The following is a 24718-nucleotide window of genomic DNA, read 5'->3' as shown; positions in this document are numbered from 1 at the left end:
TGGGGAGGGGGGAACCTGGGAAAGTGTGTGCCCATAGTGGCATGAGAAAAGTTAGGATAGAGGAATCACATAGGTTCTCTCTATACACGAATTTAAGGGGAAATTGTGCTAAGGTAATGGTGCAATGAGTTAAAACAATAATAAATAGAATAAATAGGAATTAAAGTGATTTTGGGAAATGCCAGTAAAAGGATGAAAATTGTAATCATGTGGCTGATTAGCAAGATGAATAATGAAAGAAAATGGGAGTAGGTTAGGTATATAAAACTCAGGGAGAAAAGGTAGGTTATACATTTAATAACTAATAATGAATAAACATACTGATCCATGAGAAATAAGATTAAAACTAAACAAAATATTTTATGTACCTTGTGAAAACATGTAAAGAAAATCTTACTTTTATACTCAGTTGATTGGCAAAGGGAATGACTCAACTGAGGTTCAAACTGCAAGTCAATCTTGGAAACAAGCAGATGAGAGAAGAAGAGTATGAATGTCCTTTGGTTGCTTCTGTTACTGTTGTTTGTCAACAGCTATAACATCTGTAATTTCCATGACAGTTCGGTGCCAAAGAACTACCAGCACATCCTGGCCTTGGCATTTGCTGTCCAAGAGATCAATGAAAAGCCTGACATTTTATCCAATGTCTCTCTGGGATTTCACATCCTCAACAGCTACTACACTGCCAGGATGACCTATAAGGCCAGCCTCAGCCTCTTTTCTGCACAACGGAGGTTTGTCCCCAACTTCCAGGGTCACAACCAGAACAAAGTGATAGCTCTGATCGGAGGATGCATCTCCGAAACCTCTGCGAATGTGGCCATCATTTCAGCAATGTACAAGACTCCACAGGTAAGCCTGTTCCTGAGAGAATAGAGAGAACACATCATGGTGGGATCATCATGATTTCAGAAAAATTCCCTGTCATCCTTTGGATAAATGCAGGTTTAATGATACTGCTATCAGGTTTATCGACAGTTCATTGGCCAACTGTGCTGATCGACAAGTTTTAAGCAGGGCTTTGTCCTTTCTCGGATCCTGTTCAACCTTTTCATCCATGACTTTGATCACTAGTTGGGAGCTGTATGCTGTGAACATTGTCTGACATAGACAATGGGGCGACAACCTCGGAGGGAAAGGTGTGGGGCCTGGAGAGGAGATCAGAAGACCTGAGGATCTGGAGGAACCAGTCCTGTCCCAAGGCCACCAGAAGTGCCTCTTAACATAGAGGACTCTCCTGATCTCCCTCATAGCCTCTCTCACAATATGAAAGTCCTGCTTTCATCCCAGATGGTGACAAAATGTGTTAAAAATGAGCAGAAGAGGGAGCTGGGATCAAGCTTGCATGTTTGCACACAACCTGACACCTTACTTGCATGAGCCTAAATGTGTACCAGCTCTCTGTGGTCTGCCTGGCATATTTAGGTGATGATTTATTAATACCCTGTGTCCTTCATTGGCATTAAACAACGGATTTACAGAATGTGCACAAAAAGACCCTTTTCTTTATTTGTTTCACAATTATTATCTATAATCCACAAAACTCCCAAAGATTTACTTCACATCATAATATCATGCAAGTAAATGAAGATTAACATAAAATTAACCCATACCCTATAAAAATTAAAAAGTTAATCGAATTTGCTTAGCAGGAGATAATTATTTTCTTGGCCAGTTGGATGGGCAGGGTATAAATAATAAAATTGTTGTTGTTGTTGCTAGCCACTAGTTTCCCTACAATTCATTTATATATTTACTTGCCATTTGCACTCTTAAATAAAATGTTACTGTTTGCATTTTAGTCAAATCTGAATCTTTATTAAGCATTCTTTCTAGGGAAAGAAAAAAGTAATATTTCCATTTTGAGCCAATAACATTCTTGTAGCTTTTAACAATTAGGATGTAAATTCCTTATGTTTTCTGGGTGATCCGCATTAAAGTCCAACTCAGTGACAGCATTTTTGAGTTAGTGCTCAACATTTTCAGCTTAATAGGCTGAAGGTTGGCAGTAGAGTCAAGATCACTGTTGATATACCAGCTGCGAGCAGTGGCGGACTTGGGTAATTTGGTATGTGTCCCCCCCCCCAGGTTGGTAAGGAGAAGTCAAGCTTTAGGAAGGAGGAATAAGGGCTCTGGCAGGGTCCTGGAGCCCACCCAGCTCCTCCCCAAAGCAGGGAAAGCAGGGAAGGAGGATGGGGACTCTAGGACCCTGACAAAATCTTTAAAATGGCACCACCTTTTCTCAGCACCCACTGCTCACAAAACCCTAAATCCAGCCCTGGATCCACCCCTTTGACATGATTCTCGATTCCAGTAAGATCCTCTGTTACAGATGAAGGCAGCATATGACCGACCTTAAGCAACACATTTAAATACTTCAAATATTTTCATGACTACCACATAGCAGAGACCCCCTTTTCTACACTCCCAGAAATAAGCACTAGTATAGGGAGTAAGAGTACTTAAACCTAGCAATGCAATTACTTGCAGATGTTTGTTATTCTGATATTCCACAGATAAAATGGGATACAAGTCTACTGGAATAGAATCATTGAACATGCTCTTTTGAGTAATATTTATGCATTTTATTTCAGCTCACTTATGGATCATTTTTGCCAATACAACATGCCAACACTTTATACCCCTTTTTGTACCAGATGGTCCCAAATGAAGCCCAACAGCACATCGGGGTCGTGCAGTTACTCAAACATTTTGGATGGACATGGATTGGGCTTGGTGCTGTGGATGATGACAAAGGGGACCAGTTTTTGCAGACAATGGTCCCAATGCTTGATGAAAACGGCATCTGTTATGCCTTCATCATGAGAATACCAAAATGGAATTATGTGGATGAGATTATAAAATATGTTTGGCAACGTGTAGAATACTATTCAACTGTCTTCAGGGAGAAAGCCAATGTGTTTTTTGTATATGGAGAACCGCCATCCTTTCAGGCTTTGAGAGTGCTGTTCTTTGTAGCACCATTCATAGAATTGCCACCTCTTGGAAAAGTCTGGATTGTTACATCTCACTGGGATTTTGCATCGTTCTCTATTCAAAAGAACTGGGATTTGCAAACCTTCCATGGGTCCATATCTTTCACAGTTCACTCAAATCAGCCTGAGGGTTTTCAAAAGTTCCTTCAGATGGTAAGACCTTCATGGTTCAAAAGAGATGGCTTTATTCAAGACTTCTGGGAACAGGCTTTTGACTGTTTCCTAACAACGTCCAAGGAGTGGGAAGGAGAGGAGAATAAAACCTGCACTGGGGAAGAGAATCTGGAGAGTCTTCCTGGAGGTTTGTTTGAAATGAAAATGACTGGCCACAGCTACAATGTCTACAATGCTATCTATGCTGTGGCACATGCTCTGAATGCTATATTCCAATTCAAATCCATGCATAGAAGATTGGAAGAAGGACGAAAAACGGCATTTCAGAATGTGGAACCATGGCAGGTAATAAAATTAAAGAAACTTAAGTTGAGACTTACTATAACTATGTTTAAGGTGTGGCTACCCAGAGCGGTACTGTTAGCCCCAGAGCCATCACCCCTCCAGTTCCCTTCATGATCTCATGCAGCCTGTTCTTGTTGTAAAAGATGGGATGATGCCTGAATTGGAAACCAAGTTATAAAGGCCAGTGTGATCAATGTGGGAACAATTTATACTCTTAGGTGCAGAGTGCGCTAGAGGCATGGTCTCACCAATCTATAGAAAGCTTGTTGAACACAAAGTTGGTAGCATTGACCTGGGAGCAAGACCCTGGGGGTGCTATCGATGAGGCATGTGGGAGCAGTTTTCTTTTGGTTTCTTTTTGCAAATCCACTTGGATAAGCAATGGCAGTCTATTGAATTGTTTGTAAGTCATAATCTGCCACCCATGTGGAGGCAGGGAAAGGAAAAGAAAAATCAAATGATCCCATATCATGTACAATTCAAGAGTAGGACATGACAGTCCGATGAATGAAGCCCCCACCTGTGCCAGGTGTGGGGAACGCCCAGCTCTCCATATGTTGCTGAATTGCAACTCAATCAATTGTGGCTTATAGAAGTTGTAGTTCAGCAACATCTGAGGGCCCAGAGGTTTCTGCACCTCTGACATCTGCTGTTTAAAAAACTCCTGATATGTGCCTTTGTGAAATGGCTGTCCTCTTTTTGTGTTATCCTTTAATCCAGGTCCATTGTTTTCTACGGAGCATCGTTTTCAACAACAGTGCTGGAGATAGTGTGCACTTCAGTGAAAATGCAGAATTAGTTGTAGGTTTCGATGTTACAAACTGGAGGATTTACCCCAATGGTTCAGTGGTTAGAGCCAAAGTTGGAAAACTGAACCCTCAGGCTCCTTTCGGCAGGGAGTTAACCATTCATGATGATCAGATTGAGTGGCATAAAAGCTTTAATCAGGTGAGACATAGCTGTGTGAGAGACCAGATACTGCCATGAAAATCAACCTTGGCTCCCAAAGGTTGTTGGCCTACAACTCCCATCATCATCAGACAGGTTAGCCAATAATCAAGGAGGATGGGAGGTGTAATAAAATGCACCAGTTTCTGGGAGCTGAAGCCTGAAGGACAGGTATTGATATCAGCTTCAAAAATTTCAAAAATTCCTTCTCATGTTGCAGATTTAATTTTGGTAAAATCCCACATAATCTTTTTTTTTTCCAATTGCTTGATTTCTGGTGTGGTCATGGTCATGCTGACGTCTATCTCCTTATTAAGAAAGCCAATTAAACCAGGAGCTCAGAATTTTTTCCAGTCCTTTGCCCACATTCTCTTAGGGGACACCATCCAGGGATCATATGCCGGTGGTGGGTGGGGAAGAGGGAAGTGACTGCGCCCAAAGAGGGTGAAGTAGCAGGCATGACTCTGGCCTGTGTTGAATAGGCTACATTCCAGCAATTCCAAACACAGAGGCTTCTGGATACATCACAGTATTTCTCGCTATTCTCCACAGAGGCAAGCAAGTGGATTATTGCTGTGCAGGGCCACATTCTAGCCAAGCAGAAGAGCTTGAGGAGGTGCAGAGCAGGGCTGGTGGGGGGAACATGGAAAGCATGACTTGGGATGAAACCTGAGGCATGAAGAGAAGCACCTTCACGACCACATGCCCCAGCCCCCCAGCCTGGCATTTTCTCCCCAGGAATGATTATTATTGGTTACATTTCTATCCTGCCCTTCCTTGGTAATACCAAAGTAACAAGCAAAAACAATACCCCCCTGGCCCAACCCAACCCAAAGTGAGAAAGATACAGAGGAAGTACCACCTTAATCTGCCCATCTTAAATTCTCATTAGGTGTCAATAAAGGAACTTTGCTAAGCTTTGGGCCTTAACAATTCAGTTGAATTTGTTCTATTTAAACTCTCTCTGGACAGAAGCAATATGGTTCAATTGAGGGATATTTCCCTATTACCAAAAATATTATTATTATTGTAAAAAAAACAAAACCCCAAAAAACCCTACCCCTTTTCTCGGTTATCCCTATTATACATGCAAAACATGGACTGACTGCTTTGGCAGGCAGGATTGGTCCTCTGCACCATCTCCATCAGATCAAGGGGCCTTTGGGTGCCAAAGCATCTGAGCCCCACAGAGCCACCAAGGGATTCTGTTCAGGGATGCTGAGGGTTGGTTAGAAAGGCTATATCTGTGCAAAGCCCAGATGATGTCAGGGCCCATGACTTCCTGGTTGTCTCTCATGGTTCTGGGCTCACAGCTGCCAGGCTCCATGAGCATCTGCTATCTATAGGCCATTGGCTCCTTAACCGGCTATGAAGACAAGGGCAGGAATACTGTAGAATAATGTGAAAGAGAGAGGATGGCAGTCCTTCACATCTCACTCTGGGGTGGCATTTGTTCAGTGCACAGGTGGCAGCTGAGCTACGACATTGGAAAGAGGCAGAGAATATGATTAGCCTCCATAAACCTCTCTGCAATGCTTTATTCAGATCAGCCCAGGCTTCCTTCCGAAGCCAGCTAGGATTCCACATCCTTGGGATTCAGCCAGCCCTCTTCAGGCGCTCGCTCCTCACACAAGTGGAGTGATCTGACAGGGGGAGCTGTTGACTGTCGCCTCTCCATCAGGACCATCCCTGTCTCCTTCCGGGTGTTGAGCTCTGAATGCAGGGTCCTAAAACTGTTCTGAAAAAGGATAAATGTAGAGGACACTCCCTGCTACAGATATCGAGCCCTCAACATGTGGAGGAAAGCTGGAACATCTGACTGCTCCATGCTCACTTTCCTCAGCACATAATCCTAATCATGCGACATTCGAATGACGGATAATATGCTCTTGCTAATCTTCCTTTCATCTTTTGGTGCAGATGCTGCCTGTTTCTCTATGCAATGACAACTGCTATCCTGGCTACAGCAGGAAAAAGAAGGAGGGAGAGAAATTCTGCTGCTATGATTGTGTTCCATGTCCAGAAGGGACCATCTCTAACCAGAAGGGTAGGAGCAATACTTTGTTTCCAGAAAAATAGGTGACGGTACTCAACATGAACACATTTAACAAATTATACTTGGCAATTATTGGTTACCCCAATAAATCATAGGACAATCCTGGAAGAGAGATTATGATGCTAGTTCCCACCTTCCATGGCCGTGGGTCTGGGGTGTGTAGATCTTCTTTTAAGCCCATTAAATATTTTTACCATTTACTTCAGTCTCCCTGGTTGCTCTCAATTCCTTATTTGAAAAGATCTTTTGTCATGACATCTTCTTCTGGCTTTGAATGCTAAGTGCTTGAAAATGTTAACAGGCTCTATGCTGAAAACAATTTCTTCCTTTTACCTTAAGAAATGTATTTCAGCTCTGGTTTCTTTGGAAGTAAAAATATTTGAGTCAAAATGAGCAGCTGCCAGGTGAATCATGGGGTATCTCAAACAAAGCTCAGCTGAGGGTATCCTAGGTATTCAGGAAGCATGGGTATGTGGGAAGGGTTGTAGAATAAAGGAAAGCACATCTAAAAACCCCAGCAACCAGGAAAATAAATATGTGCAACAAAAGTCCTGCACAACACTTACAGAAATTTCACCAAACTTTCCTTTCCCCTTTGGAATAAAGTTAAATTTATGGAAACTTTCAACAACAACAGGAATAGTCACAACAAAATAATAATAAGTATTGGAAAAATACATCAGCCTAGTGCATTCGTGGTTTTCAATGAGAGCAGAATTTACTATTTCATGGAAAAACTATCTAGCAGACCAGTTCAGCATCCTCCAAACTTTCTCCCTGAAATCATGAGTGTCCTTTGGTTGGTCAAAGAACGGCATGAACACAAAAAGCACTTTCATTTCTTTTAAAAATAAGATTTTATCAAAGCTTTTTCACAATACAATAATACAAAAGAAGCTGCTCTACATGAAAACAAAGAGATAGAGATAGAATGCCGAGTCCTCCCTCCAAAGCTGCTCTTGACTCTGGTCTCACTCAGGAAGTGGGGGCCCTTCTAGCTCTCACCTGAGAGCTTTCATTTTCCCAGTCCCTCACCTTGGGAGGTTTCCCTTCCCTGCCTCTCACTCAGGGTCCTCCCACCAACCATCTGCCCCCCATGTGTGCACAATCCCCCAACAACAGCCCACAACAAAGGAAACCCAAAGAAAGTGTTAAATGTTTGGAAAAAGCCCAAGGCAGTATAAGTTCCTCAACTACGTTTATTTCACATTTGTCAATGACAACAGCTCACTCATAGGAAAACAAGAACCGAACTGACTGAACAACATAATAATAGTGCCAAGCATGAACTGACTGTTGACAGTTGAAAGTGCATGCGCTTATTTGCCATTAGACTGTTCATCTACCAACGCTTATACGATTGGTTAGAACGCGCCTTCTAACATAAAATGTGTTACACCCAATACATAACAGAAAGCAAAAGAAAGGGGGAAAGGAGGGGAGGAGAGGAATTTCACTGCCTGCCATAACTGATTCCCTCAGGAGATGTAGGTCATTATCGTGACATTTTTAATTGTTCCATCTTCTCCCCCTCCACCCTCCAGATATGGATGCCTGTGTCAAGTGCGCAGAAGAAAACTACCCAAACCAGGACCAAACAGGGTGCATTCCAAGGGGCCTGAGCTACCTCTCCTACCAAGAAAAGTTAGGGCTCAGCTTAGCTGTCTCCGCTCTGGCTTTCTCCCTGATCACCACCTTCGTGCTGGTGACTTTTGTGAAGCACAAGGACACTCCCATCGTCAAAGCCAACAACCGCAGCCTCACCTACCTCCTCCTCATCTCCCTCCTTCTCTGCTTCCTCTGCTCCTTGCTCTTCATTGGTCAGCCTGGAAAAGGGACCTGCCTCTTCCGACAAATGACTTTCAGCATCATCTTCTCGGTGGCCCTTTCCAGTATTCTGGCCAAAACCATCACCGTGGTTCTAGCATTCATGGCAACCAAGCCAGGATCCAGAATGAGGAGATGGGTGGGGAAGGGGCTGGCCAATTGTGTGGTCTTTTCCTGCTCTTTCCTTCAAGCTGGCATTTGCACCCTTTGGCTGAGTGCTTCCCCTCCATTCCCAGATACAGACATGCAGTCACTGAAGAGTGAGATCATCCTGGAATGCAATGAGGGTTCAGCTGCCATGTTTTATTGTGCTTTGGGCTATATGGGTTTTCTGGCCGTTGTGAGTCTCCTTGTGGCTTTCCTGGCCAGAAAGTTACCTGACAGTTTTAACGAGGCCAAATTTATCACGTTTAGCATGTTGGTTTTCTGCAGTGTTTGGCTGACCTTTGTTCCAACCTACCTGAGCACCAAAGGGAAATACATGGTAGCCGTGGAGGTCTTCTCCATCTTGTCCTCCAGTGCTGGGTTACTGGGTTGCATCTTTTTCCCTAAATGCTACATCATTGTGCTGCGGTCTGACCTGAACAACAAGGAAAGCCTAATAAGGGGAAGAAAATAAATAAGGGGCATATCCTTCACTGACATTAAATGGAGAAATATCATGATCTTTGATAAATTTGTGTCTCGTCTCTTTTGCTCTCTGTTGTATTCATATTTTTTAGCCGCTCCAGACATCTAGATGATTTATGCTCATCATGTCCACAAAATATTCCAGGGTGGTCAAAGTTTCAATTCCATTCAGTGCATATCACATAATTTCCTGCAACTTATTCTCTCATAAATGTTTTGGTATATTTGTGTCCTGCTTTGCTTGCACTACTGCAATAATTTAGTTGCACAGGCAAAGTATCCCTGAAAACACTGAAGCAGAATAGAGATACAAATAATGCACCATTGCATTAAGAACATGTCATAAAATACCCTACAATAAAACACCAGTCTGGATGGCTTCCTTTTTTCATCATCATCATCACCATCATCATATATGCCTTCCATCTGACTAGGTTGCCCCAGCCATACAGGGCAGCTCCCATGAAATTTTTTTAAATACAATGAAACATCAACCATAAAAAACTTCCCTGAACATGACAGCCTTCAAATGTCTTCTAAAAGTCAAATAGTTATTGATCTCGTTGACATCCGATGGGAGGGCGTTCCACAGAGAGGGCACCACTGCCAGGAAGGCCTGGTTCCCTGTAACCTCACTTCTTGCAGTCAGGGACCCATCAGAAGGCCTTTGGAGGTGGACCTTGGTGTCCAGGCTGGATGGTGGTGTCTCCACAGATGACTTCAGAGAAAGAGTTTTCTTGTTTCCTCAGCATATGCAGGCTCTCATATGACCTCCCAGGGGATTTGGACTAGCAAAGTTGAGAAAGAATCTAGACTGAAAAACTAAGAGAGCCATCACTTGTCACTATATTGAGTTTTGTAGGTCCTGAAGATATTTTTTAATGGGTTTAAAAATCCAGCTGATAAACCTCCTTACAAACACCTACATATGGTCAAAATATAGATTCTAAGATGCTTGGGCCCCAGACTTTTTGACCCCCGTTTTTATTACATCATTCATATTACTAATACTGCATAAATGAATTCTTTTGACCATAAGATATTATAGGTAAAAAATATTAGAACAGATTTGTTAAAGGAGATGGTCCCGTCATCATGATGAAACTGGGCCTCAAATTTCCCCATTGAATAGAACCTCAAATTTCCCCAGACTGTGATTCTACCTTAAAATCTGGGCTTTCACATTATAGCAAAAATGAAGACTTGTTGGGCAATGCCTAATATCAGGGATGTGTAGTTAAATTTACTCTAACTTGAGGAGAGGCAGCTTGGACCTACTGAGCTAAGTGTCACATATTCCTAACTATTCTTCAAAAGAGAAAATATGAGTTGTAGGACTCCAGGGAGGCGAAGTGGGTGGAGTCCTCACAGGTTCAATAAAAATGCAACTTCAAAAACAAGGGGCACCCTGGGGAATAGTCACCCCTATCATTACCAGAATTGCTGGTTTCCATCCGATTGACAACAAAAAGTGCTTCCAGGGATCTTTAGCACATCAAACATCAGTTTCTGAAAGAAGTTACAAAAGCCTCATATTTTTTAGAACAAGAGATAGGCAAGAGTCTGTATAATTCATTAAGCATCATTCCCACTTCATATGTTGATGTATTTCTCTTTGGCTGCTGTATCTTCCACTTCCCAGATTTTATTTGAAATCCTGTTTTGGCATTATTTCTGGTCCTTTGCACAAACTGATTTGCAAAGTTTGACCCTTTCTGCCTGCTTTCACATCAGGGCATTGATAACTTTAGCTGTATATGAGGTATTTCCCCCTTTTTAAGTAATTACCACTCACCCCTAAATAATAAAGTCAACAGAAAAATGGTTTGATCCACATTATTTTCATGAAAGCTAGCTCCTGCTGAAATCAATCCTGATCAAAGCCACATGCAATTCTGCAGAGGGAAACATGGGAGGCTGCTTTTCGTGGGAAGACCCTTTTCACAGAAGAATCCTGCTGGTTGTGATGTTGCTGCTTGTGCTGCTGTGTCATAGTGTTTGCCAGGCATATTCCATGAATTGCAGCATACGTTTCGATCCTCTCCCTATTTCTCATGAGTTTTACCTGCCGGGAGACCTGGTCATCAGTGAAATTGTTTCTCAGGTCTTCTTGCTCTACAATCTCCTCTCTTTCATGGAACAGCCGACACAGATTGTGATTGATGAGCCAATGTAAGTCTCTTTCTCTTTCTTTCTCTCTTTCTTTCTCTCTTTCTCTTTTTCTCATTCTCTCTCTCTCTCTTTCTTTCTTTCTTTCTCTCTTTCTTTCTCTCTTTCTCTTTTTCTCTTTTTCTCTTTTTCTCATTCTCTCTCTCTCTCTCTCTCTCTCATAAACACACACACACACACACTTGTTGCAAAGTATATTCAGAATATAATTACTGGGAATATATCTTTAAGGAAAAGGGTTCATTTTTGGAGTGAGAAAAGTGTCATGTCAGAAGCTTGTTCATATCTATTTAGCCTTCTACATTATACTGTGGAAAGCATTAGTAAGTTTTCTCACACAAGTGTCATTGAAGTGTAAGGATCTTCAGTAATTCCACTGGACTTTCGCAAACCATAGGTGGAGGAATTTGCATGTATTTGTTTTTCTCCACACTACTTCTTCTTACTTTTTGTTCCCTTCCATCCTTGGCCTTCATCTGTATCCCATCTCATTGTCTTTCAGTCATCTGGTCTTTTAAACTTTCATTTCATACTATTTTGGTCCAGGCATACCACCCTATTCCATCCTTCCTCTTGATTTCATCCTGCCCTTCCTTCAGCCTACTCCAGATTACATATGACCAATTCCACTTGATTGCTGCAACTGTAAATACATTGGACCCAAAATCAAATCTGATGAGAGTATGTGTATGAGAGGAGCATTTGAAATATTCTCTGGATGCCTCTTCTGGTGCATTTAAATAGGTAGAGATAATATATTATGGGGTGTGTGTGCATGTAATTTTTAAATTGGTCATAAGACATATTGTATTACACTGTTTGCAAATATATAGACTAAGAAGAGGCTTCCAGTTGTACCTCTCACTTGCTGTCTTCTCTGATTTCATCACGGAGTGGGAGACACTCTTACGTTACCTTGCTATATCCAGATAATAAATAAACCATTCTTGATGCAATTTCATCTTATTTATTGTTTGATTGTAATAACTGAAAGATGAGCTGAGAGATGAAGAGGACACACATATTTTTCTTGCTTCTCTCAGTATTTGTGTCATCTACTACTTTTATTACAGTTCAGTGCCAAAGAACTACCAGCACATCCTGGCCTTGGCATTTGCTGTCAAAGAGATCAATGAAAATCCCAACATTTTATCGAATCTCTCTCTGGGATTTCACACCCTCAATAGCTACTACACTGCAAAGACGACCTACAAGGCCACCCTCAGCCTCTTTTCTGCACAGCAGCGCTTTGTCCCCAACTTCAAGTGTCACAACCACAACAACCTGATAGCTCTGATTGGAGGATGCATCTCTGAAATCTCTGCCAACGTGGCCGTCATTTCAGCCATCTACAAGACTCCACAGGTAAGCTGTGTGCAAGCAAGTACAGATAGTTCAGAGTTGTGGCACAATATCATGATTTCAAAAACATGGCCTGTGATATTTTGGATAGCCAACTAGTTAAATGCAGTCCAAGTGATAATCCTATCAGGTTTATTCACAGCTCATTGGAAATGGTGCTGATCATGAAGGTAAATCAGACTTGAGATAAATTTGCAGTGAAGTGGCTCAGGGCTTTGTCACTCCAGAGCTGGGAACTCTCAGGATGCTGTGGGACACAGAGGCTGGGGAGAACTCTTCTGAGGGAAAGATGTGGGGCTCTGCAGAGAAACCCAGGACAACCAAATATCTGGAGGAATCAGCAATGGTCCTAAGGCTCCCTCAAGTCCCTCTTCACATCAATGACTCACTTGGCCCACTAATCGCCTCCTTCCCAATATTAAAGCCTTGTCTTATTCCCTGAGTTCCCCCTTTGTCTCATGGACCTAAAGTTGGATGGTGGCAGCTAGAGATGGAAAAAATTTTAAAATCATAGAATCATAGAGTTGGAAGAGACCACAAGGGCCATCGAGTCCAACCCCCTGCCAAGCAGGAAACACCATCAGAGCGCCCCTGACATATGGTTGTCAAGCCTCTGCTTAAAGACCTCCAAAGAAGGAGACTCCACCACACTCCTTGGCAGCAAATTCCACTGTCGAACAGCTCTTACTGTCAGGAAGTTCTTCCCAATCTTTAGGTGGAATCTTCTTTCTTGTAGTTTGGATCCATTACGCCGTGTCCACTTCTCTGGAGCAGCAGAAAACAACCTTTCTCCCTCCTCTATGTGACATCCTTTTATATATTTGAACATGGCTATCATATCACCCCTTAACCTCCTCTTCTCCAGGCTAAACATGCCCAGCTCCCTTAGCCGTTCCTCATAAGGCATCTTTTCCAGGCCTTTGACCATTTTGGTTGCCCTCCTCTGGACACGTTCCAGTTTGTCAGTGTCCTTCTTGACCTGTGGTGCCCAGAACTGGACACAGTACTCCAGGTGAGGTCTGACCAGAGCAGAATACAGTGGCACTATTACTTCCCTTGATCTAGATGCTATACTCCTATTGATGCAGCCCAGAATTGCATTGGCTTTTTTAGCTGCCGCGTCACACTGTTGGCTCATGTCAAGTCTGTGGTCAACCAAGACTCCTAGATCCTTTTCACATGTACTGCTCTCAAGCCAGGTGTCACCCATCTTGTATTTGTGCCTCTCATTTTTTTTGCCCAAGCGCAATACTTTACATTTCTCCCTGTTAAAGTTCATCTTGTTTGTTTTGGCCCAGTTCACTAATCTGTCAAGGTTGTTTTGAAGTGTGATCCTGTCCTCTGGGTTGTTAGACACCCCTCCCAGTTTGGTCAGAAGAGGGAGGTTTGAGGAAGTTGCACACTTTTTTTTACAGAAGCAGATCTCATTTCTTAACAATAATCAACCAAACTACCCCCAAAATAACTTTGTATCACAATGTTACCTAACTAAATGTAAGTATAATATTTATTCAGGAAAAAAATAAAAATGTACTTTTTCAGGAGATAATTATTTCCATGGCAATATTGTATAAAGGACCTCCAGTTTTCCCAGCATCTATTTCTATATTAATTGCCACTTTTGAGATAAAATAAAATGTTCCTTTTTTTTACCGTTCTTATCAAATCCCAAAACTTCATCAAACCATTCTTTCCAGGAAGTGAGAAAAGTAACTTTCCATTTTAAAGCTCATACCACCCCTGTAGCTATGATAGGTGACATATAGCTCAACAACATCCATGGCCATCGTACCCACTAAGGGCCAAACTGTAGTATCTACATGAAGCAAACCAGCATAATGAAAACCGTGGGCACTAAATGAGCAGAGACATAGCAGGGAGCCCTATTCCTACTGTAGCCAAATCTGTGGGAAGCTGAATCTCCTTGCCACCAGAAGGCAGTATCAAGCGAGGAAGGCAGGGCAGTGTCTACCCCGGAGGATGATAAAAATCCAGATACAAAAAAAGTGTTTCAGGAGATGGTGGATGGGGACTTTGCTCTTATTGTAGATGTAATCTTCTCTGTCTGCTCTGGACACTACCTAAATTAACAGCTCTGTACTGAGATCTTTCCTTTCCAACCCTCTGCCTCAGCTCACCAATTCTCTGTTTCAGCTCTGACTGCCAGAGATGGGTCTGGTCATGCTCTGGAACATTTGTATATAAACATTTGTATATAAACTTCTGGGGGTGACGTGATAGTGGCTAAATGGTTTGGTGGCAAAACAGAGAAGACCATGTGAAGAATACTTGTGCATTTTATTTCAGCTCACTTATGGATCATTTTTGCCAATACAACATGCCAACACTTTATTCCCCTTTTTGTACCAGATGGTCCCAAATGAAGCCCAACAGCACATCGGGGTTGTGCAGTTACTCAAACATTTTGGATGGACATGGATTGGGCTCTGGGCTGTGGATGATGACAAAGGGGACAGGTTTTTGCAGACAATGGTCCCAATGCTTGATGAAAACAGCATCTGTTATGCCTTCATCATGAGAATACCAAAATGGAATTATGTAGATGAGATGATAAAATATGTTTTACAACGTGTAGAATACTATTCAACTGTCTTCAGGGAGAAAGCCAATGTGTTTTTTGTATATGGAGAACCACCATCCTTTCAGGTTTTGAGAATGCTCATTTTTGTAGCACCATTCGTGGAATTGCCATTCCGGGGCAAAGTCTGGATTGTTACATCTCACTGGGATTTTGCATCACACTCTATTCAAAAGAATTGGGATTTACAAACCTTCCATGGGTCCATATCTTTCACAGTTCACTCAAATCAGCCTGTGGGTTTCCAAAAGTTCCTTCAGATGGTAAGACCTTCGTGGTTCAAAAGAGATGGCTTTATTCAAGACTTCTGGGAACAGGCTTTTGACTGTTTCCTAACAACGTCCAAGGAGTGGGAAGGAGAGGAGAATAAAACCTGCACTGGGGAAGAGAATCTGGAGAGTCTTCCTGGAGGTTTGTTTGAAATGAAAATGACTGGCCACAGCTACAATGTCTACAATGCTATCTATGCTGTGGCACATGCTCTGAATGCTATATTCAAATTCAAATCCATGCATAGAAGATTGAGAGACGGACGAAAAACGGCATTTCAGAATGTGGAACCATGGCAGGTAATTAAATCAGATAATTTTTTAGGTAACTAAGTTCCCACCCCTACACTCCAGAGCTGTGTATTGGGTGGAAGGAGGAGAGGAGAGAGGGGCAGTGATGGAGAGGAGAAGTGGAGTAAAGAGGGCTGGTTTTCAGATTTGGCTCTTTGCCATTCCTGTCAGCAGATAGTGGGTTGCCTGCAGAGGAGGGAGCCCAAGATGATCAACGGTTGAGGGAGTTGCGTACATTTAGCCTCGATAAGAGAAGAGTGGGAGGAGATGCGATGGCCATCTTCAGGTATCTCAAGGGCTGTCCCATGGAAGATGGAGCAGATTTGTGTTCTCCTGCTCTGGAAGGTAGGACCGAAACCAAAGGTGTCAAGTTACAAGAAAGGAGATTCTGAAAGAACATCAGGAAGAACTTTCATTAGTAGTAGTAGTAGTAGTAGTAGTATTTATTAGGTTTTTCAAAAACGTTAAATCAATTTACTTCACATACTCATTATATATATATATATTTACTTCCCAACCCTCCCATGTTGCTGTTTTTATTCTTATCCTTCATTGCTATATTATACTTGTCAGGAAGAACTTTCTGACATGAAGAGCTGTCATGGATGCTTAAGCTGAGATTCTTGCATCACAGGGGGAACTCTCTTGCCATCTATCTAGAGGACAAAACAGAAACAAAGGGAATAAGATTTGAAGGAATAATGATGTGTCCTTTGGGGTCAGCTAGGATGCCTATCATTACCAACTGTTGCAGTTTTTTTATTTCATTTGCCTTTTTTTACTAGATAGATGATAGATAGATTAGATAGATGATAGATAGATGAAAGAAAGAACAATAGACAGACAGACAGACAGACAGACAAACAAACAAACTGAATTCATAAAACCGACTACTTGCCCAATTTTCTGAATCTTATGTAACAGCCTTGGTATGTTGACCAGGGGTTCTTCAACTGTTATCACAAGGTTGTCCACAAAAGCTTTCAGTTTATATGCTTTACTCCCCACCATAATTCCTTTTATTCCTTCATCTGCTCTTACATTTCTTGCTATGATCTCTTAGACTAGTATAAGCAGTAATGGTGACATGGGACAACTCTGTCTCGTTCCCTTTGTAATTCCACATTTTTCAGTTACTACATTATTCACAATCAGCATGGCTTTCTGCTCAGAATATATAGTGTCAATTCCTCTAAGGAATGGCTCTCTAAATTCCATCATTTCTATTGTCTTTTTCATAAAAGTCCAAGAAACGTTATCAAAGGCCTTCTCTGCATCAATAAACATCAAAGCCGCTTGCTTTTCATTCCTGGCCTCCAGATACTCTTTTATGTCTATTATATTCCTTATATTATCTTTGATCTAGCGGCCAGGTAGAAAGCCAGCTTGATCTTGGTGGATTGTTTCTTTTAACACTGTTTTCAAACAGTTTGCCAAAATATTGGCAAATAATTTGTAGTCATTATTCAATAGTGAGATCGGCCTGCATTTTTAACTAAAAGTAAATCTGAATCCTGTTTTGGAATTAATGTAATATAAGCAAGAATCTGACAATTTACTCAAATTCATTATCTTATTCATTACATCTTTCAATGGTTGTGCCAACTGATCTTGCAGTTTTTTGTAATATTTAGCTGAAATTCCATCTGGTTGTGGCAATTTCTCTGTTTTAGCTTGTCCTGTTGCTTGTTGCAGTTCCATCATCATTATTGGTGCATTTAAAAGATTTATCTTTTCTTTTGGAATCTTTTGTAGGTCATTCTACTTTAAATATGGATCAATTTTATCTTCATTTTCCAATCCAACTTCCTTGCTTTTTTTTTTAAACTGCCATGCTAGCAATTTTCCTCATTTGTTTGCAAACTCAAAATTTGTGTTTTATCAATTTTATTTTCCATTCAATTTCTTGTTTTATCAACATTGAAAATTAGGTTTGTGACATCTTTATATTCTGTTTTGTTGATTCATTTCCTGGTTTTTTAATTATTTGTTTTTCGTGTTTAATCAGTTCATCTAGTAACTCTTTCTTTTTCTTCTCTCTTCTCTCTCTCTTTTTTTGCAGAGTATTTTTTTGTATAAAAAACCCTCTCATTACTGCTTTACTTGTGCCCCAAACTACATTTATATCCATAACTTGCTTCAAATTTAGTTCAGAATAATCTCTCAGGGTTTTCCCCTGCTTTCTGCAAGGTAATTTTTATTGTCTAATAAGCCTTCATTTAGTCTCCATCTGAAAGGTGAGTTTTCTACTCTTCTTAATTCCAACAGTAATGAATTATGCTCCAAGAGTGTCCTAGGTTGTAGTTCCACTTTTTTAGTTCTTAATGTTAGTTCATTAGATATCCACACCGAGTTTATTCTTCCCACAGATCAATTTGGCTCCGAGAAAAAAGTAAATTCTCTGTCCAACAGGTGTTTGAATCTCCAGTTAATTTAAGATTTTCTACCATAGACTGTTTTTTCTTCAATCCAGGTCCATAAATTTCTACGGAGCATCGTATTCAACAACAGTGCTGGAGATATTGTGCACTTTAATGAAAATGCAGAATTAGTTGTAGGTTTCGATGTTACAAACTGGAGGATTTACCCCAATGGTTCAGTGATTAGAGCCAAAGTTGGAAAACTGAACCCTCAGGCTCCTTTTGGCAAAAAGTTAACCATTCATGATGATCAGATTGTGTGGCATAAAAGCTTTAATCAGGTGAGATGTAGCAGTGTGAGACCAGAGCTGGATGTACACTGACCTTTTTAATGTCATTAGAATGATTTTAACTATATCGTTCTAAAATATATTTGCTTTAAAAAGCGTTCATTACTTCCAAAACAGCAGTTCCCCTCACTGCCTGGTTACTGGTTGCTCTGCAGCAACCTCTGGTGTCCCATTTTAATAATGCATTATCAACGTTCTAAGCTAAAGGTAATGTGGCTCTTACGTTTTGAAAATCTTTCCTTAACCCTTTCTTAATGTTATAAACCATGAGTGTAGATCCATCCCTGATATTGTAAAAACAACAGCAACAACAAAACAATGCTGGGTCCCCTAATGTTGTTGGACTACGACTTCCATCACCATCAGGCAGGATAGCCAATGATCAAGGATGATGGGAGGTGTAGTATAATCTGCAAACATCTGGAGAATGGAGACTGAATGACAGAGAGGCAAACAAGTTTCAACACTTTTGAAAGTTTCTTCCTTTTTCCAGAATTTGTTTTGGTCAAATCCTGCATTATCTCTTTTCTTGTTTAATTACTTTATCTCTGCTTGATATTTCCATATTCTGGGCATGATGACAGTAATCCATTCCACGTTAGGCAGAGTAAATAATTCACACGACTGAAACCTGGCCCCCTATTCTCTTGTCAGAGACCCCTATTTATGCTGTTTTCACCTGCGGCTCCTTTGGAATATCCTGGGGGCCTCCAGGGGGCTATATGGCTCCTGCTTGAGAAATGCTGATTTAGGATCCACAGACCCAGGTGGCCCATGCACACTCTCTACATCATGAGGGTTCATATATTCCTACTAAGCTCCTGTTTGTGTTTCTGTGCAGGGGCTGCCAGTTTCTGTGTGCAACGACAACTGCTATCCCGGCTCCAGCAGGAAAAAGAAGGAGGGAGAGAAATTCTGCTGCTATGATTGTTTTCCATGTCCAGAAGGGACGATCTCTAATCAGAAGGGTAAGAGGCAACGTGGACAGAGATATCAAGACACTTACTTAGCATAATATGCCCGCTCCTCCTTTCTTTGGAAAATACATGTCCCCTTGAATGCATTCTGCAATACATATGTTAATGAAAACTAAACAAGCAACTTTATTTTTAAAATTATGTTTTAAACAAACAATGACATTTTGACCTTATGCCAGTCACTATTTTACCAAACAGGATTATTGTGAAGATCTAATGAGGGGAATGATATATGCCGCATTCAGATAATTGGAAGAAAGGCAGGATTAAATAACAATATATTTTTCATTTAAAACAGACTATTAAGGGGTATTTAAATCACACACATCAGCAATGTGATCAATCATACGGATATTTTAAAAATGGAAAAGCGGGATCCATTCTCTGGGGGTTCCACACCTAAAGAAAAGCCCTTTACTGAAACTTTGTCAGTCTCTGTATTCAGAGACCTCAGGTCACAAATAGATTCAGGTGGCTAAAAGGCCTTTGAAGTGTAGCTAGGTTCCCCCAAAGTGAGACACAATGGTAACAGCAAGAACCTTTATTGAACTAACAGAACTGGACCACAGGGGCATAGCAACTGCTTATATACATTCCTGAAGGGCTAGGCCACTCCCACTCTCAATGTAATTGGCTGTCTAAACTCCCAAGCTGTGCATCATAACTTAGAGTTTAAGGGCCAATGGCAGTAGCCCAAATCCTGAAACGTTCTATGATTGGACATCATGTATCGAATCAGAACACAGGGGCTCATTAATTAATTATTTTGTAATTAATTTATGGAGATTTTCAATAACAACAAGCAGATACTATGGGAATAAGGGAACTTCCTAGTGCATTCTTGGTTTTAGATGAGATCTGCATCTACTAGACCCTCCAAGTGTCCTTATTTTCCAGGGACAGTCCTGGTTTTACAGAAGCCATCCTGGTTTCTGATTTGATCCCAGAATGCCTTGCTTTTCCTTAGGAATTCCCTAGCTTGATTGGGGAAATGTTAGCGGCTATAAAATAATCTGACCCCTGAGCCATCTGAAGGCAACCCTGTATATTTAATGTTTTCTGAATGCTTAATGTTTTATTATGTTTTTATAAATGTTGGAAGCTACACAGAGCAGCAGGGCAAAGTATAAATAATAAAAATATTTTTATGTAACTGGACATCCCTATTTTCATTGGAGAAATGTTAGAGGATATGAATGTACTAGACCAAGCTCAGCAACATTCAAACCCTCCCCCTAAAATTATGGTTGTCCAATCTCTTGCAGTTTGTCAAACAATTTCTAGAACACTTTCACTGCCTGCCGTAACTGATTCCCTCAGGAGATGTAGGTCATTATCGTGACATTTTTAATTGCTCCATCTTCTCCCCCTCCACCCTCCAGATATGGATGCCTGTGTCGAGTGCGCAGAAGAAAACTACCCAAACCAGGACCAAACAGGGTGTATTCCAAGGGGCCTGAGCTACCTCTCCTACCAAGAAAAGTTAGGGCTCAGCTTAGCTGTCTCCGCTCTGGCTTTCTCCCTGATCACCACGTTCGTGCTGGCGACTTTTGTGAAGCACAAGGACACTCCCATCGTCAAAGCCAACAACCGCAGCCTCACCTACCTCCTCCTCATCTCCCTCCTTCTCTGCTTCCTCTGCTCCTTGCTCTTCATTGGTCAGCCTGGAAAAGGGACCTGCCTCTTCCGACAAATGACTTTCAGCATCGTCTTCTCGGTGGCCCTTTCCAGTATTCTGGCCAAAACCATCACCGTGGTTCTAGCATTCATGGCAACCAAGCCAGGATCCAGAATGAGGAGATGGGTGGGGAAGGGGCTGGCCAATTGCGTGGTCTTTTCCTGCTCTTTCCTTCAAGCTGGCATTTGCACCCTTTGGCTGAGTGCTTCCCCTCCATTCCCAGATACAGACATGCAATCACTGAAGAGTGAGATCATCCTGGAATGCAATGAGGGTTCAGCTGCCATGTTTTATTGTGCTTTGGGCTATATGGGTTTTCTGGCCATTGTGAGTCTCCTTGTGGCTTTCCTGGCCAGAAAGTTACCTGACAGTTTTAACGAGGCCAAATTTATCACGTTTAGCATGTTGGTTTTCTGCAGTGTTTGGCTGACCTTTGTTCCAACCTACCTGAGCACCAAAGGGAAATACATGGTAGCCGTGGAGGTCTTCTCCATCTTGTCCTCCAGTGCTGGGTTACTGGGTTGCATCTTTTTCCCTAAATGCTACATCATTGTGCTGAGGTCTGACCTGAACAACAAGGAAAGCCTAATAAGGGGAAGAAAATAGTGTCTGTCTGTGTGTGTGTGTGTGTGTGTGTGTGTGTGTGTGTGTGTCCCCATATCTTAGAGCTTGAAGAGTCCTGGGATATCATTCACTCTGACCTCTGATCTTGATCTTTGAATAAATTTGTGTCTCATCAGTTTCCTCTTTGTTGTTTTCTTATTCTTGACCAGCTCCAGTCTAGAGAAATCTATTTTCTGGACCTTGATCATGATCTGGGTTTGGATGCAGTGCAGGGCAAATCAGGTTTGGGTTAGTTTGGCCCCTATAGAGTCTGATCCAGATTTCTAAATCAGGACCAGAAACTGTGCATAGCTCTGCCATAAGCTTAGATTGAGCAAAAAATATTTGAGGGGTCCATTTGAGGTTCAAATGATGTTAGTGCACCACATCTTGTATCAATTATGTGGGGTGGGGCTTACCTGCCCCCCCCATATTTTATTCAAGTTGGCATCTCTGGAATTTAGAGTGTGATGCAGGCAACAAATTTAAGTAATAACAACAACCTCTCTCTAGGACAAAAGCAGCCTTCAACTTCCTCATCAAGTGCCACTGACTACATATATCTCAAAGAAGAAAATAATTGTTGTAGGGTTCAAAAAGGAAAAGAGAAGAAAAACTCTAGCCATTCATTATGCAACTTCAAATGACATCAGTACACAAGGAAAATTATAATAACACCTATGCATGCCGAAATTACTAATTTAGATATTCTTGTGCATTATGCAAACAAATGTCATAGCAATATAAACCATCAGAATTGGGGAAAATATCCCTCAAGGGCCCCATGGGAGGCGCTGGTAACACCATGGATGTCAGAAGCCACCACTTGGGTGCCCATTGCTTTAAGCCCAGACTTTTGAGTGTGTGTGTACAACTCACCTGGAAATTTTATGAAGAAATGCAATTGTCCAGGACATTTGCCCCATTTGGTTACATACAATTTCTTAGCCACAAGCTTAGCATGAGTCAACAGTGTGACGCAGCAGCAAAAATAACAGCAACACCACCACCTAATGCAATTCTAGACTGCATCAAGAGAAGTCTAGTGTCCCATTCAAGGGAAGCAATAGTCCCGCTCTCCTCTGCCTTGGTCAGACCCCACCTAGAGTCCTGTGTCCAGTTCTGGGTGTCACACTTGAAGAAGGATATTGGCAAACTGGAAGGTGTGCAGAGGAGGGCAACCAAGATGATAAAGGGTCTGGAAACCAAGGCTGACAAGGGACAGTTGAGGGAGTTGGGTATGTTTAGCCTAGTAAAGAGGAGACTGAAAGGAGATATGAGAGCCATCTTCAAATATCTGAAGGGATGTCACATGGAGGATGGAGCAAACTTGTTTTCTCCTGCTCTGGAAACCAAGCCTGATGAGGAATGTTTGAGGCACTTAGGTATGTTTTCCTTGAGAAAAGTAAAAATAGCCATCTTCAAATATCTAACAGGAAGATGAAACAAGCTTGTTTTCCACTGCTTCAGTAGGTAGGATCCAAACCGATAGATTCAAATTAAAAGAAAGCAGATTCCAACTAAATATTCAGAAGTCCTTTCTGGCAGTAAGAGCTGCTTGACAGTGGAACGGTCTCCCTTGGGTGCTGGTGGAGTCTCCTTCATTGCAGGTTTTTAAAAAGAATTTGAATGGCCATCTGTCAGGGTTTCTTTAGCTGTGTTTCCTATATTGCTCTAAATGGCCCTTGGGGTACCTCCCAATGCAAAAATTATATGATTCTATGATTCCATATCGTTTGCCCTTGTATATACGATATATAGCTATCTCTTCAAAGGCAGATTTCAAAGGCTGCTTGTTCTTCCGCTTGTTGATTGTTTTGCAAAGTGCAAATTATGTGGGTTCCCTTTAAATGCAAACTGAAATGAATTTCTCTCCCATCTCTAGCTGTATCTGAGGTCATAGATGCAGAACACTGATAATATAATACTAAGAAGTGTTTTATTTGTGGTAACTAAGGATGCCAGGTTGAAGCTACATGTTGTTAAGGTGAAGGTGTCAAGTCTGTATTTCCCAAAATTCACTTATGTTTCCAATATGTTGCATTTTTATTGCAACAACTAAAAAAATAAGAAACAGCAAGGTAATTTTTTATTCACATCCAACCAGTTGGAAAAGGCATCTGCCAAAACAATTTGCTCTAAATCTTCAGTATTTCTGTTTGGTAAAACCTATAATTAGTGGTTAATTGCATCCTTCTAAGTCCCAGAGCATTCTGAATCTCATGCAGTCAGCATGACATGGCCTGGGATACAGGAGTCATCCTAATCCAATACACAAACCAAGATGTATCCATTAAATTAGACTCGTTGAAATTAATTAACTTAATGAATTGTGGCTATTGATTTGAAAGCATTTAATCTGAAAATGTTAATGTTTGATATAACCCTAACACACATTTTCAAGAGAATGACAACATCAATTTCAGGATCGAGGATCCAGGGTGAGAAGATGGGTAGGAAAAGGGCCGGCCAATGCTCTGGTCCTTTCCTGCACCTCCATTCAAACCGGAATTTGTGCTCTGTGATTAAGCACTTCCCCTTCATTCCCAGATAGGGACACACACTTATTGAAAGGGAAAATCATCCTGGAATGTAATGAGGGATCAGTTACCATGTTTTACTGTGTCTTGGGCTATATGAGCTGGCTAGCCTTTGTCAGCTTCTTTGTGGCTTTTCTAGCCAGGAGGTTGCCAGATAGTTTCAATGAAGCCAAGTTCATCACCTTCAGCATGTTGGCATTTCGCAGTGTTTGGTTATCATTTCTCCCAACTTACCTAAGCACTAAAGGGAAATACACAGTGGCTGTGGAGATCTTCTCCATCTTATCATCCGGTGCTGGATTACTGGGTTGCATCTTTTCTCCAAAATGCTACATCATTCTGCTGAGGCCTGAGCTGAACGACAGGGAGCAGCTCATAAGAAAAGCAAAACGAATGAGTATGGCCATCTCTTCATTGTGCATCTAGACAAATGCTGATGGTGGAGATCTCGAGCGAATTTGGCTATGTGTATTTGCTTAGGGAAACTCCCGTCAGCATGGTTCTGCTGGTCCTATCACTCAATGTGCCACAAATACCCCTATTCCTACTTCTATTTTGGCGCTTTCCAGAGAGATTGGAATACGACCCAAAGCTGATTCTTCTA

At 41.5% G+C, this 24718-nt stretch overlaps 3 protein-coding genes across 3 annotated transcripts; all 3 read left to right on the top strand.

The window, feature by feature from the left end:
* The first annotated feature begins 2583 nt into the window (after window positions 1-2583).
* LOC128401977 (extracellular calcium-sensing receptor-like) lies at window positions 2584-6482 on the top strand. The gene is made up of 3 exons (XM_053365659.1): window positions 2584-3455; window positions 4176-4403; window positions 6324-6482. The coding sequence occupies exons 1-3, from the start codon at window positions 2658-2660 to the stop codon at window positions 6480-6482; spliced, it is 1185 nt and encodes a 394-aa protein (XP_053221634.1). The 5' UTR covers window positions 2584-2657.
* A 1435-nt stretch (window positions 6483-7917) lies between these two features.
* On the top strand, window positions 7918-8915 carry LOC128401864 (vomeronasal type-2 receptor 26-like). The gene has a single exon (XM_053365412.1). The coding sequence runs from the start codon at window positions 8006-8008 to the stop codon at window positions 8903-8905; it is 900 nt and encodes a 299-aa protein (XP_053221387.1). The 5' UTR covers window positions 7918-8005; the 3' UTR covers window positions 8906-8915.
* A 1910-nt stretch (window positions 8916-10825) lies between these two features.
* On the top strand, window positions 10826-21577 carry LOC128401976 (vomeronasal type-2 receptor 26-like). Its single transcript, XM_053365657.1, has 8 exons — window positions 10826-11088; window positions 12159-12450; window positions 14818-15457; window positions 15781-15892; window positions 16973-16979; window positions 18080-18307; window positions 19158-19284; window positions 20676-21577. The coding sequence occupies exons 1-8, from the start codon at window positions 10826-10828 to the stop codon at window positions 21575-21577; spliced, it is 2571 nt and encodes an 856-aa protein (XP_053221632.1).
* The last annotated feature ends 3141 nt before the right edge of the window (window positions 21578-24718 follow it).

This window comes from Podarcis raffonei, chromosome 14 (genome assembly GCF_027172205.1).
Source record: "Podarcis raffonei isolate rPodRaf1 chromosome 14, rPodRaf1.pri, whole genome shotgun sequence".
Lineage (NCBI taxonomy): Eukaryota > Metazoa > Chordata > Lepidosauria > Squamata > Lacertidae > Podarcis > Podarcis raffonei.
Note: the sequence above shows the minus strand (reverse complement) of the source record. Positions and strands in the feature narration are given on the sequence as shown.